Raw genomic sequence first — 15,300 nt, 5'->3', positions numbered from 1 at the left:
ACCAAACAACTCAGTGGCATCTTAATAAATTGTTCATAGTGATGTAGGATACTCAACCAAATGAGCCTGGTGTGTCAGATAAACACTACCAGTCAAAAGTGTGTACACACCTACTCATTCAAGGGTTTTACTTAATTTTTTTACTATTTTCTACATTGCAGAATAATAGTGAAGACATCAAAACTATGAAATAAAACATATGGAATCATGTAGTAACCAAAAAAGTGTTTAACAAATCAAAATATATTTCATATGAGATTCTTCAAAGTAGCCACCCTTTGACTTGATGACAGCTTTGTAACGGCTGTCTGAGGAAGAAGTGGACCAAAATGCGACGGAGTTAGGGTTCGTCATATTTAATTCAACGAACACTATGCAATTCACAAAAACAACAAAACTGACAGCCAACACAGTCCTGTCAGGTGCAACCACAATGACAAGAACAATTACCCACGAAACACAAAGGAAACGTAGGCAACTTATGTGTGACTCCCAATCAACGACAACCCTCTACAGCTGTGCCTGATTGGAAGTCACACGGCCAAAATCAATGAAACAATAAAACACACACTCCCTTCTGCCACATCCTGACCCAACTACACCCTCTACTGGTCAGGACGTGACAGTACCCCCCCCCCTCAAAGGTGCATACCCCGAAATGCACCTACACAAAACACAGAAAAAAAAAAAAAAAAAAAAAGGGAGGGAAGGGAGGGTGGCTGCCGTCAACGACGGCACTGTGCTACACCCTCCCTCCCCAACCCACCTATCCTGGAGGTGGCTCAGGTGCAGGACGTGGACCTCGCTCCACCTTCGGCGTCGCCCACTTCGGTGGCGCCGATTGCTGCGCCGGGCAGACGGGCCACTCGGGCTGACCCTGGCAGACGGGCCACTCGGGCTGGGCCGGAGGACAGGAGGGCCACTCGGGCTGGGCCGGAGGACAGGAGGGCCACTCGGGCTGGGCCGGAGGACAGGAGGGCAGCTCCGGGGCAGTCTGGTCACTCTGGCAGCTCCGGGCAGTCTGGCCACTCTGGCAGCTCCGGGCAGTCTGGCCACTCTGGCAGCTCCGGGCAGTCTGGCCACTCTGGCAGCTCTGGCTCAGGATTCACCAGGCTGGGGAGACATAACGGAGGCCTGGCTCTGGGCGCAGGCCCTGGACTCACCAGTCTGGGAAGACCTGCTGGAGGCCTGGTTTGAGGAGGTGGCACAGGAGGGACCAGGGTGGAGAGACCCACTGGAGGACTGGTCCGTGGAGGAGACATGGGCTTGACCAGGATAGGGAGACCCACTGGAGGACTGGTCCGTGGAGGAGACACGGGCTTGACCAGGATAGGGAGACCCACTGGAGGACTGGTCCGTGGAGGAGGCACGGGCTTGACCAAGATAGGGAGACCCACTGGAGGACTGGTCCGTGGAGGAGGCACGGGCTTGAACAGGATGGGAAGACATGCAGGAGGCCTGGTTCTGGGCATAGGCACAGGACGTGCAGGGCTGGGAAGACATGCAGGAGGCCTGTTTCTGGGCGCAGGCACAGTCTTTACCAGACAACCAGCACGCACCTCAGGACGAGTATGGAGAGCTGCCTCAGGTGACATCATTCCCACGACACGCTCATTAGGGCGAATGCCGTACTTTATGCACCCCACTAGCAGCTCTCTCTCTCCTAATTTCCCCATTAACCCCGTCACAGTCTCTGCCTCATATCCCTCGCTCACCTCCAATGTCATCCCGACTGGCTCTGGTTCCGACCTCAGCTCCACCGACTGTCCCGTGTGCCCCCCCAAAAAATATTATTGGGGCTGCCTCTTGCGCTCGTTGCGCTCTCTCTCCTCGTAATAGCGCCTCTCCGCTCCAATCTCCCACTGCGGGAGGCGATAATCCCCAGCCTGAGTCCATGGTCCCTCTCCGTCCAGGATCTGTTCCCAAGTCCATTGGTCCATCACGCTGTACTCCTGCTGCTCCTTCCTCTTCGCCGCTTGGTCCTGGTTTGGTGGGTAATTCTGTAACGGCTGTCTGAGGAAGAAGTGGACCAAAATGCGGCGGAGTTAGGGTTCGTCATATTTAATTCAACGAACACTATGCAATTCACAAAAACAACAAAACTGACAGCCAACACAGTCCTGTCAGGTGCAACCACAATGACAAGAACAATTACCCACGAAACACAAAGGAAACGTAGGCAACTTATGTGTGACTCCCAATCAACGACAACCCTCTACAGCTGTGCCTGATTGGAAGTCACACGGCCAAAATCAATGAAACAATAAAACACACACTCCCTTCTGCCACATCCTGACCCAACTACACCCTCTACTGGTCAGGACGTGACAAGCTTTCAACACTCTTGGTATTCTCTCAACCAGCTTCATGAAGTAGTCACCTTAAATGCATTTCAATTAACAGGTGTGCCTTGTTAAAAGTTAATTTGTGGAATTTCTTTCCATCTTAATGCATTTGAGCCAATCAGTTGTGTTGTGACGAGGTAGGGGCGGTATACCAAGGGGTGGTGAAATACCAAGTCCATATTATGGCAAGAACAGCTCAAATAAGCAAAGAGAAATGACAGTCCATCATTACTTTAAGACATGAATGTCAGTCAATTCGGAAAATGTGAAGAACTTTGAAAGTTTCTTCAGGTACAGGCACAAAAACCATCAAGCACTATGTTGAAACTGGCTCTCATGAGGACCGCCACAGGAAATGATCAGCCAGATTTACCTCTGCTGCAGAGGATAAGTTCATTATAGTTAACTGCACCTCAGATTGCAGCCCAAATAAATGCTTCGCAGACACATCTCAACATCAACTGTTCAGAGGAGACTGCGTGAATCAGGCCTTCATGGTCGAATTGCTGCAAAGAAGCCACTACTAAAGGACACCAATAAGAAGAAGAAGAGACTTGTTTGGGTGAAGAAACACGAGCAATTGACATTAGACCAGTGGAAATCTGTCCTTTGGTCAAATTTGCGATTTTTGGTTCTAACTGCCCTATCTTAGTGAGACGCAGAGTAGGTGAACAGATGATCTCTGCATGTGTGGTTGCCACCGTAAAGCATGGAGGAGGAGGTGTGACGGTGTGGTGATGTTTTGCTGGTGACTGTCAGTGATTTATTTAGAATTCAAGGCACACTTAACCAGCATGGCTACCACAGCATTCTACGCCATCCCATCTGGTTTGCGCTTAGTGGGACTATAATTTGTTTTTCAACAGGACAATGACCCAACACACCTCCAGGTTGTGTAAGGTCTATTTGACCAAGAAGGAGAGTGATGGAGTGCTGCATCAGATGACCTGGCCTCCACAATCACCCGACCTCAACCCAATTGAGATGGTTTGGAATGAGTTGGCCTGCAAAGTTATGGAAAAGCAGCCAACAAGTGCTCAGCATATGTGGGAACTCCTTCAAGACTGTTGTAAAAGCATTCCAGGTGAAGTTGGTTGAGAGAATGCCAAGTGTGCAAAGCTTTCATCAAGGCAAAGGGTGGCTACTTTGAAGAATCTAAAATATATTTTTATTTGTTAACTGCATGATTCTATATGTGTTATTTCATAGTTTTGATGTCTTCACTATTATTCTACAATGTAGAAAATAGTAAAATAAAGAAAAACCCTTGAATTAGTAGGTGTGTCCAAACTTTTGAATGGTACTGTACAAAGATGTTAAATTATTCACAGAACTTTGGTAAGAATGTGCCAAAAAGCTGTCAGAATCATCAGGGGCTGCATAACCTCATGACACAGAGAGGTGCTTACTGTGAGACAGCTTTAGGTACTTTGACAAATTTCCAAAATGTTCCGTTGTTCCTCTTTAACAATGTCTTAACCAATTTCAGGTTGTTATACATTGGTGTTGATATTAAAACTGTAGTTAGTTGGACATATTAATATCGTTTACAATTAAAGTTGTTATACATTGGTGTCGATGAAACATATGTTTTGTATTCTACCTGGTGGTAATAGGCTGCATTTGACTTGACCATAAAACCTAAACCAAAAGATGAACAAATACTGTGGTTTCAGTTGTGTACATGTGATAGCCTTGTAGCCTAATTTCATCTCCATGTGAAGTTATGGAAGGCTGCTAATGTCTTAAAAAAAAGGTACATTTTGTTCTAGCCCAGCTCGTTCACAGGCAACAAACCGTCTTATCATATAATCACTGACGCTTTCCTCTGATTGAACCTTTGTTTTGACAACTTTTTATTGTGTAGCTAACATGCATTATGCATTGATTTCGCATAAAGGTTGCAAAGGCATCTGATCCCAAGACGAGAAGTTATACATTCCTTTAATACAAGCCAGTAATATATTTTCAAAGAACATCTGGAGACATTGCAAATGTAAATAATCTACCAAATAGACAAAAAATGACTTCACCCCTTCTTAATGTCCTTGTGCTTACACCTATTCTCAGTCTTTGACTGGTGAGTCAGGTCTGCTAGATGTGCTTAGTGTGTCAGGTGTGTGAGGGGGTTCAGGTATTGGGGGACTTTCAGATGTAGGACCTTTGTTTGGTGTGTCAGATGACTCAAGTGTTTCCTACAGGCCCGCCTCCTCTTCCTGTTGATCAGGTTCTTCCTCACACTCCCCTTTAGTCATTATGAGTGATGCTGCTGTTCGAGCTCTGTTCTGCATGAAGACCGTCCTCTTCTTCAGTCTCAGTGTTGCTGCTCTTTATTACTGGCCTGGCCTTGTCCCTATAGGATTGGCATCAAATTATATGCATCAATTATATTATATGCATATAAAAGGTCCAATGCAGTCGTTTTTAATCTGAATATCAAATAATTTCTGGGTAACAATTAAGTACCTTTTTTCAATATTTCTTTCTCTCAAAAATAAATAAACAAAAATAGCTTCTTAGCAAAAAGCAATTTCTAAAGCAAGATTTTTGCTAGGACTGTCTGGGTGTAGTCTGAGTGGGGATGGGTAAAACTGAAAACGATCTATTATTGGCAGAGAGGTTTGGAACTCTTTCTTATTGATCTATTTACAAATTTACCGCCTGGTGATGTCACCAGGCCTGCGAAAACTCCATCCCACCAAAACATGCAAAAATTACAGGCAGTCTTTTCAAACAGCTCTTACACTAAAAGGGCATTATCATAATTTTCACAATTTTACAGTATTATTCCAATCTCATAGTGTGGAAATACATATAAAACATAGGAACATCACATTTGTGACTGCACTGGGGCTTTAATATACATTTCAATAATATGTTATGTTTTGAGTAAGATCTGCCAATCGCCTGTATGTGATGCACAGAACTCACCTTTTAGTCACTAACTCTCCGTGGATATCGTGCAATGCTCTCCATGAGCTTGATTGTCTTGAGCCAGTCCTCATGCCAGTCCTTAATGCTGTAGTGAGGCTGGCACTGGGTCAGACGAAGAAGCATCAACTGGTTCTCTTTGGTGATACGGAGCATCTCCTGCTGTTGCATCTCTCTGCAGAGACTACAATTACAAGGGAAAAAAAGTTTTTCTATTGTGTGTAAGCCATTGAGTTGAGGTACAGTAGGATGCTAAGTTTATGAACATGGACATTTTAGGACCTGGTGAAGCCTCCCTGAATGTAAACATACTACTGCCTCTACCAAAAGGTGTAGACCATTATGGCACATTTAATGTGCTTGCCCTGTGCAAGCTGAGTGGGTCCACACCTGCTTTAGCTGCAGTGGTGTACAGTACTTAAAACCTCTTCGGGATAGGGGGCAGTATTTTCAAGGCCGGATGAAAAACATACCCAAATTAAACTGCCTGCAACTCGGGCCCAGGAGGTAGGATATGCATATTATTAGTATATTTGGATAGAAAACACTCTGAAGTTTCTAAAACTGTTTGAATGATGTCTGTGAGTATAACAGAACTCATATGGCAGGCAAAAACCTGAGAAAAATCCAACCAGGAAGTGGGAAATCTGAGGTTGTAGTTTTTTCAAGTGATTGCCTTGACTGTATACAGTGACTTAGGGTTAATTTTGCACTTCCTAAAGCTTCCACTAGATGTCAACAGTCTTTAGAACCTTGTTTGAGGATTCTATGGTGAATTTGATGGGAATAACAGCCCAAGGAAGTAGGTGTCCCATTATAAGGCATGGGCTCAGTCACGCGCAAGGACTTGGGAGCGAGCTGAGTTCATATTCACTCCTAAAGAGAACGGATAGGTTCGGTTGGAATTTTATTGAAGATATATGTTAAAAACAACCTAAAGATTGATTCTATACATTGTTTGACATGTTTCTACAAACTGTAGTATAACTTTTTTGACTTTCATCTGGACTAATTAAGGACGCGCGTTGTGGGTTTGGATAGTGAACCTAATGCGCGAACAAAATGGATGTATTTGGACATAAATATGAACTTTATCGAACATTTATTGTGGAGCTGGGGTTCCTGGGAGTGCCTTCTGATGAAGATAATAAAAGGTAAGTGAATATTTATAATGTAATTTATTAGTTTTATTGACTCCAAGATGGCGGGTTTCTGTTTGCTAGTTGTTGGTGTCTTCTGGGCTGTACTCAGATTATTGCAAATTGTGCTTTCGCCGTGAACCTTTTTTGAAATCTGACAAAGCGGTAGCATTTAGGAGAAGTCTATCTATAATTCTGTGCATAACACTTGTATATTGATCAAAGTTTATGATGAGTATTTCTGTAATATGTGTGCTCATTGCTCATTCACCGGAGGGTTTGGAGGGAAAACATTTCTGAACATTATGCGCCAATGTAAAATGTTTTTTTTTGATATAAATATGAACTTTATCGAGCAAAACATACATGTATTGTGTAACATGAAGTCCTATGAGTGCCATCTGATGAAGATCATCAAAGGTTAGTGAATATTTTAGCTGTACTTTTGGTTTTTGTGATGCATCTAGTTGCTTGGAAAATGGCTGTGGTTTTTCTTGTGAAGTTTATGTCCTAACATAATCTAATTTTATGTTTTCGCCGTAAAGCCTTTTTGAAATCGGACAATGTGGTTGGATTAACGAGAGTCTTATCTTTAAAATGGTGTAAAATAGTTGATTGTTTGAGAAAATGGAATTATGAGATTTTAGCTGTTTTGAATTTGGCGCTCTGATTTTCCACTGGCTGTTGTCAAAATCAATCTCGTTAACGGGATCCTGTCTCGATAGGGTCCTCAACAGGTTGTATTTTTTTGCGGTATCTGTACTTTACTATTTATATATGACAACTTTTACTTGACTACATTCCTAAAGAAAATAATGTACTTTGTAATCCATACATTTTCCCTGACACCCAAATGTACTCGTTACATTTTGAATGCTTAGCAGGACAGAAAAATGCACTTTCACCAATTCACGCACTTATCAAGAGAACATCCCTAGTCATCCCTACTGCCTCTGATCTGGTGGACACACTAAACACACATGCTTTGTTTATGAATGATGTCTGGGTATTGGAGGGTACCCCTAGCTATCCGTACATAAAAGAAAAAGAAAACGGTACTATCTGGGTTGCTTAAAGGACAATTCCACCCCAAAACAATATTTTGGTATTTGTTTCGTTTCATTAGTCCATTGTTGACATATTTCCAAAATACAGAAATCATCCCCGTATGATGCATTTTGACAAGCAAAACTTTTTGGGACTATGTCAACAACGAACTAATGAAACAAATACCAAAATCATTTTTGGGTGGAGTTTTCCTTTAACATAAGGAATTTGAAATGATTTATACTTTTACTTCCGATACTTAAGTATATTTAAAGCCACATCTTTAGATTTTTACTCAAGTGGTATTTTACTAGGTGACTTTCACTTTTACAGTCATTTTCTATTACGGCATCTTTACTTTTACTCAAGTATGACAATTGGTTATCTTTCGGTGTCAGCAGTGGGATTTAAAGCCACACCCCTGAAGAGACTAGAGGTAAACACTATACCTTTTGTTTTCATAGTCGTTCCTGTTGTCGATGCGACCAGTAGTCCTCATGATGTGAGATATTTTCTCAAGCAGCATATTGTTTTCCCTCTGAATTTTGGACATGCTTTGCTCCTCAAACTTAATGAGGAAACATTAAGAAATAGAGAAAAACAAGTAAAGCCAACCAAAACAGCAACAACAAAATACAAGGTAACAACTGCTAAGGTTGCAATATGCAACACGGAATGTTCAAGGAAAGCCTGGGACAGACGTATTGGTGAGCTTTCTAAAAAGACACATTTGCCAGCTCAAAAGATAAGAAAAAGGACTGTTTGCTGGATACATGGTGAAATGACATGACTTAGAGATCCTTTATCACCTTTTGTTTCTTCATTTTGAGGGCAAGGTGACCATAGGTTTTAGGTGCAGTTGTGTCGATGGTGTTTTTTGCTGATTTGACCTTGACAAAGACACCACAGTAAAGGTCAACAACACTGGACATTTTTACTCAGCTTGTTTTGTGGAAGCACAAAAAAGGACAATTGATGACTCAGGAATATGACAATACTTTGAAAAACAACAGCTAATAACAATGTTAAATTAATATTGTCAATATGTTAAGGATTTTGCCAACATTGTTGATAGCCTTTGATTTTAGCATCAAAGCAGCTTTCGTTTACCTTTCTCAGATGCATTTCATAGGAGGCCTTGTCCCACTTCTGCTGCAGGTATTTGTTTCCATTGAGAAGCAGTGGCTGGTACAACAGGTGTTGCATGGCTGCAGTACCTGCACTATTGGTCCCAGTCTAACCTCCAGTCAACCTAAGAATTGTCCTACACTGTTACCCGTGCCCTGTGGCCTTCTCTATCTACTGCATATGGAGCTCGCTCGGAGAGGTGCAGTCTGTTTTTAGTCTGTTAACTACAACTTCTGTTAGCTAGTAGAACCACTGACTGTCAATTTACTGTAACCTACCTCCAGCGCAGCACTGCCGGATGCCCCACACACAGCCTTCTCTGCTTTGCTAAAGTCTAGCCACTGCATACAAAGCTCAGACAGACTGCAGTCTGTTTTCAGCCTGTCATACCCAGGTTGCCATGACAGCAACGGCATAGAGTGGAGATGAATGAACGTCTTCAAACACTCTGCTTGCTTAACAAGTTCCACAAAGGGAGGGAGAGGCATTAGTGGATGAGATAACTAGTGTGGCGAGGACTTGTTGAAAGAGTGAGAATATAAACGTCTTCATGAGCCTTGTGAAGTGATTCTCCACAATTAAAAAAAAGATATATCTTAATTGCAAGTCTTCTGTTAAATGGTTATGATATAATACAGAAAGTATAAAGATCCTACTCTGTCTGTGGGCAGAAATGCATCGTGGTCTATCTATATTTCTCCCTAATATAGAGACTGTCCTTTTTAGTGTTATGACCTTGGATTCAGACCCGAAGAGCCAACATGTCTATCGTTTGAAATACTTGAAGTGCGCTTGATTTAGCTAGTCAGGTACAATGGAACCGATGGAATAGTGCAAAAACTGCATTAATACGCAAGTATTTCAAATATTGGAGATATATATAATATTCAACCAATTTCTGCTTGGCTTTTCTGTGTCATGCAAGTATGCAGCAAGTGGACTGCCAACAAGGCCATGATATTACCAGTTTAAGGTCATAACATCTTTCAACACCAAAATGTGACTTTTCAGAATGTTCACTTTGAAGTTATTGTTACTGACCCATTTTCACACTCACTCTTATAAATTAAAAACAGACTGCATCGTTTTCATGTAGTTTTCTACTGAAGAGCAACAATTAATACCCTTAGTAACAGTTACCTGGAAACTAACATTGCACCAACACTCCCCAGTAAACAAAGCCAATTTACAAAAGCCTCCCAGGGAGATATTGATGTCATTAATCACAGATCAAATCTTGATTTTAAACTGAACTTTACTGCTGTAGGCTTCTAATTAAGGGGCAATATCTGGCCAAAACACATGGCATTATTTTAAAATAAAATAATTGTTGTGAAGTGGTACATTTATGGAAACACTTTCTATGAAGGCCATATGCATAATGCCAGCAATTATGAGGCACTATGTTGCTGTATATTATAAGTGACTATGATTTGTATACAGAATTATAAGTCTTCACGTGCGTCTATATACCTCTGCTTTTACTGCATTATTACGCTATCAAAGTGCATTATGAGTACATGTATAATGCATTATGCATATAGGCTTCATAGAAAGTTTTACCGAAATGGTAAATGGGCTGATGCTCTGATTTCTGAATGTAGACATTGATAAAACGTCTCATTAAGGCTCAGAAATGAGCTGTCATGAATGGACTTTTACAGCACAGCACCTCTACCTGCTGGTCAAAAGTGGAACTTGGGTTTGTACTGTTCATTAGATGAAAATCTGTCAGACCAGAACCAAATATGAATACATTTACTTATTTGACAAATTTTAAATACAGAGAGTTGTCTCAGCCGAATACAACAATACACACATACAAAATAATTGAGGATTCAAAACACGAAGTCAACAGACTTATTTCCATTGGCGCTGTTTAAAACAACTTCAGTTCAGAGGCATGGCATAAAAGTTACTTTAAAACGTCATGAAAGTGAAAATATGCTTGAGCATTAGAAATATAAAAGTCAACCACAAGTGTGTATCGGATGTATAACATAAAATACTAGTAATATGACATTGTCATGTCAGAAGTTTCACCAGGTCACTGTAGATGCTCAGTGAACATATCAAAAAGATGAGGGATATTCCTTGAGATTCTCCTCCGCAGCTAAACATTTGGGCACGCCAAGGAAAATGTTTGAAAACATTTTACAACAGGAAACGAAAATGTTTATTTCTTATTAGAAGTCTAGGACACCCACCAGGGCCAATTAATTATCCCCCCACTGCAGCCTTACACTGCTGAAGGAGCCCTCATGAATGAATTATGCGCAGTAAATTTTTCCCATCCAGTTTGTTGCTTAGTTTTGTAAGGGGAGACATGCGTTTCTGCACACAACAGAGTGGGTTCTGTCTCTTTCTTCCCAACCTGGGACACAAACTCCAGTAACCTCTGCACAATAAGACAACATATTCCAGAGGCTCTGTCAGTACCACCGACCATAAAAAGCCAATTCACAACCTTGTATAATACAAATGGGCAGTTATCTGTTTGTGGGTCTCCCTCTTTATCTCGCTCTGTCCTTCCCTCTCCTTATTTCTTTAAAGACCTATTATACACAGCAGAGTTCTATGTGCTCTTTGATGAAGATATCAGCAGCACAAATCACACAGCAGTTGTTTGTTTTCTTGGCCCCGACACAGAGATTGTTCTGAGTAGCAACTTAACAACACAGCAGTTAAATATGATAACACCCAGACAGCCATCTACAGTATCAGGTATACAGGTCCTTAAGACAAGCAGCTAGAATCTGATTGTCATGTCAGCCTGGTTACTTATTGAAACCTTATGTTTTTCTTACACAAACTGAGTCTTTGTATAACAGGTTAGATAAAGTAATTGGTTTGATTATTTTGCATGTTTTCATGTCCAATGTCCTGAGGATGATGGGAAATGCCTTCAAAACCAGCCACTAGTGGTAACAGTGAGCTCTATTACCATTATGTAGACTTGGGTTTTGTTAAAAACACTGTGGATTGGGGTGGCAGATAGGTGTAATCCCATGACTCCAGATCTGAAAGTCCAATGTTCAATCTTAGTTGTAGGCAAAAAAATTTTGGGGGGGGGTTTTAACTGCTATCCCAAACCTTAACCCTTAACTTAACCATTCAGAATGAATGCATAAACGTAATGTTTTAACCATATCCAAAACCTTAACCATTAACCTTTGGCGAAACGGAGCGATGCGCAGCAGGAGTCAACCCAGGGTTTTAAAAAAACACTTCAAAATTTGACATTAGGAGAAATGAAAACTCAGCAAAAAAATAAACGTCCCTTTTTCAGGACCCTGTCTTTCAAAGATTATTCGTAAAAATCCAAATAACTTTACAGATCTTCATTGTAAATGGTTTAAACACTGTTTCCCATATAGAACTCACATCTGTAGCCATGACATGCTTTGAAAGGCTAGCCATGGCTCACATCTACACCGTCATCCCAGACACCCTGGACCCACTCCAATTCGCATACCGCTCCAACAGATCCACAGATGACTTCATCTCTATTGCACCTCACACTGCCCTCTCCCACCTGGACAAGAGGAACACCTATTTGAAAATATTGTTTACAGCTCAGCGTTCAACACCATAGTGCCCTCGAAGCTCATCACTAAGCTCAGGAACATGGCACTGAACACCTCCATCTGCAACTGGATCTTGGAATTCCTGATGGGCTGCCACCCAAGTGGTGAGGGTTGGCAACAACACATCCACCTTGCTGACCCTCAACACAGGGACCCCTCAGGGATGCGTGCTTAGTCCCTTCCTGTACTCCCTGTTTGCTGATGACAATAAGACAGCCTATAGGGAGGAGGTCAGTGACCTGGTAGTCTGGTGCCAGGTCAACAACCTCTCCCTCATTGTCAGCAAGACAAAGAAGTTGATCGTGGACTAGAGGAAATGGAGGGCCACATCGATAGGGCCATAGTGGAGTGGGTCACAAGCGTCAACATCCTCGGTGTCTACATCACTAAGGAAATAACATGGTCCACACACACTAACACAGTCATGAAGAAGGCACGACAACAGCTCAGGAGGCTGAAAACATTTGGCATGGGCCCTCAGATCCTCAAGTGTGTACGGCCCAGTAAATCACTGGGGCCAAGCTCCCTGCCATCCTGGAGCTCTATACTAGGCAGTGTAAGAGGAAGGCACTAAAAATTGTCAAAGCCTCCAGCCACTCAAGTCATAGACTGTTCTCTCTGCTACCGCACAGCAAGTGGTACCAATATACCAAGTCTGGAACCAACAGGATCCTGAACAGTTTCTACTCCCAAACCACAAGACTGCTAAATAGTTAACCTATCACGTTTCAGGGAAGATCCAGATGCAGACAGTGTCGAAGTAACAAAAGTTTATTACTAGAACAGGGGGCAGGCAAAACGGCAGGTCAAAGGCAGGCAGAGGTCAGTAATCCAGATCAGAGTCCAAAAGGTACAGAACGGCAGGCAGGGTCAGGGCAGGCAGAGGTCAATAATCCAGTGTGGTGTGACAAGGTACAGAATGGCAGGCAGGCTCAGGGCAGGCAGAATGGTCAAAACCAGGGAAAACTAGAAAACAGGAACTAGAAACAATAGCAAGGGGAAAAACACTGGTAGGCTTGACGAACAAAACGAACTGGCAACAGACAAACAGAACACAGGTATAAATACACTGGGGATAATGGGCGACACCTGGAGGGGGGTTGAGACAAGCACAAAGACAGGTGAAACAGATCAGGGTGTTACATAACCAAGTAGCTACCTGGACTAACTGCATTGACCCCCTTTTGGACTAACTGTGTTGAATCCTCACACATGCGGGTGCTACTGCTTATTATCTATCCTGTTGCTTAGTCACTTTACCCCTACCTATATGCACATATCTACCTCAATTACCTCGTACCCCTGCACATTGACTCAGTACTGATACCCCGTGTATATAGCCATGTTATCGTTACTCATATTTTTTCTCTCTGCATTGTTGGGAAGGGCCCATAATTAAGCAAATCACTGTTAGTCTACACCTGTTGTTTATGAAGTATATGACAAATACAATTTGATAAAACATTTTGATTTGATTTGGTAGCCTTGCAGTTTTGGCATGTGGCGGTGACACAGACTGTGGGTCCGGCCTGTAGCTTTGTCCATGGACATCAGCAGCTGGGCTGGGGACAACCTGGGGGGTGAGGCTGGCAGAGGCCCTCCGTAACAGGGTAGATGGAAGCTGGCCATGTGTGTGTGCTTGCCTGTGTGTTTGCCTATTTGTGTGTATGTGGGCCCGCTGGAGCCTTCACCTATGACTCGACTCGTATCAGACTTTCATCTGCTAGTTGCTCCTCAGTCCAAGCGGTGCCAAATACATGGCACTCTCCTATTGGTGGAGAGCTGGGCTAAAGGCATTCTGGTTGAGTTGTGGGGTGAAGGGGAGGTGATGGTTTTAACAGCATTTGTTTTCTTCTTCGGGGGCACACTGTGGGCCTGGTCTGTTCTTCCTTGTAATCAGCAGTATAGAGTTTACTTTCTACAAAGGCCAAATCGGACTAAGAGAAAGTAGAGACTGATGATAGTTATCACTACCCAGCGGGATATGATGTATTCAATAACGGAATGTTCTGATTGTATACTGGTTGAATAAGGATGTTTAGTTAACGTATATTTTAGCAACCAGAAAAAAAGATTAGGACATCAAATCAACTTCTAATTTTGGTGGCTGTTTAATTGAGTTGTCAACAAATGTGAATTCACTTTCAAATAAACTATCCCTTGAAATCCTGTTGTTGATTTGTGATTGAAGTCTGTTTAGAATGAAATCTGGTGAGAATGTAGTTTTTATTAATTCAACCCCAGAACTCCATTGACTTACAGTATGTTGATAGAACAGTGCAAAAAATATTCTGCTCACTTTCTATTTTGTTTGCAAAAAGCATATCTAAGAAAAGAAACATTACTTACGAGCATAGCCCTCAAACTACCCCATACATCAATGTTTACAGTCGAACAGTAAAACACAGACCAATCTATCCTAGGCCATTTCCTTGCACCTTACCTTTCTCTCTCTCTCTCTCTCTCTCTCTCTCCAGTTTTGGAACGCTTGCTCTCTCTCTTTCTCTCTCTCTCTCCCCGTCAGGGAGAAATATGTTACAATAAAATCCCACCAGGGACCCCCTGCCTCCCAGCTCCAGCCTAGGCAATCTAAAACAGGTATTCTAATGATGACAACACAATAAACAGGGGATATCCTCCAGGGTGCAATGATTCTTTGCATAAAGTAGACAGATTGATAGGGGCGCTGACATGAGAGGCCTCTCTGCTTTCTAGAATCTAAAAGGATTATTCGGCTCTCCCCATAGGAGAACCTTTTGAAGAACCCTTTTTGGTTCCAGGTAGAACCCTTTTGGTTCCAGGTAGAGCCCTATTGGATTCCAGGTAAAACCCTTTCCCAAGAGGATTTTACATGGAACTCAAAATAATTCTACCTGGAACCAAAAATGGTTCTCCTATGGGGACAGCCGAAGAACCCTTTTGGAACCCTTTCTTCTAAGACTGTATGGACAGGGTAGTGCTGTGGAGCCTGTAGTGAACAGCTCAAGGGGTTGTGATTAGACCACTGTCAGACCATGCTTTGAATGACCTTCACGCACGCATGTATGCACACCCGTGTACACACACACATGCATGCACGTACACCTGCCACATCCATACGAAATACGCACGCAAACACTCACG

The 15,300-nt window shown here is 42.5% G+C and overlaps 1 protein-coding gene across 1 annotated transcript; it reads right to left on the bottom strand.

Annotated features, from left to right (window-relative positions):
- Window positions 1–4,177: 4,177 nt before the first annotated feature.
- Window positions 4,178–8,962, bottom strand: LOC106586016 (uncharacterized protein CFAP97D2). The gene is made up of 5 exons (XM_014172795.2): window positions 8,573–8,962; window positions 8,272–8,352; window positions 7,912–8,030; window positions 5,277–5,460; window positions 4,178–4,698 (listed from the first exon to the last, which is right to left on the bottom strand). Exons 1-4 carry the CDS (start codon window positions 8,666–8,668, stop codon window positions 5,280–5,282), a joined length of 477 nt encoding a protein of 158 aa, XP_014028270.2. The 5' UTR covers window positions 8,669–8,962; the 3' UTR covers window positions 4,178–4,698; window positions 5,277–5,279.
- Window positions 8,963–15,300: the final 6,338 nt, after the last annotated feature.

Source organism: Salmo salar, chromosome ssa25 (genome assembly GCF_905237065.1).
Source record: "Salmo salar chromosome ssa25, Ssal_v3.1, whole genome shotgun sequence".
Classification (NCBI taxonomy): domain Eukaryota; kingdom Metazoa; phylum Chordata; class Actinopteri; order Salmoniformes; family Salmonidae; genus Salmo; species Salmo salar.
The sequence above is the reverse complement of the archived record's forward strand: the minus strand, read 5'-3'. Positions and strand labels throughout refer to the sequence as shown.

What these genes read in the sequence shown, in the direction of transcription:
- LOC106586016 (XM_014172795.2), bottom strand. Translation starts at nt 8,668, where the DNA reads ATGCAACACCTGTTGTACCAGCCACTGCTTCTCAATGGAAACAAATAC. An exon ending in TCAAAATGAAGAAACAAAAG is followed by an intron (nt 8,031 to 8,271) that starts GTGATAAAGGAT and finishes TTCCTCATTAAG; the next exon opens with TTTGAGGAGCAAAGCATGTC. An exon ending in AACGACTATGAAAACAAAAG is followed by an intron (nt 5,461 to 7,911) that starts GTATAGTGTTTA and finishes TTGTAATTGTAG; the next exon opens with TCTCTGCAGAGAGATGCAAC.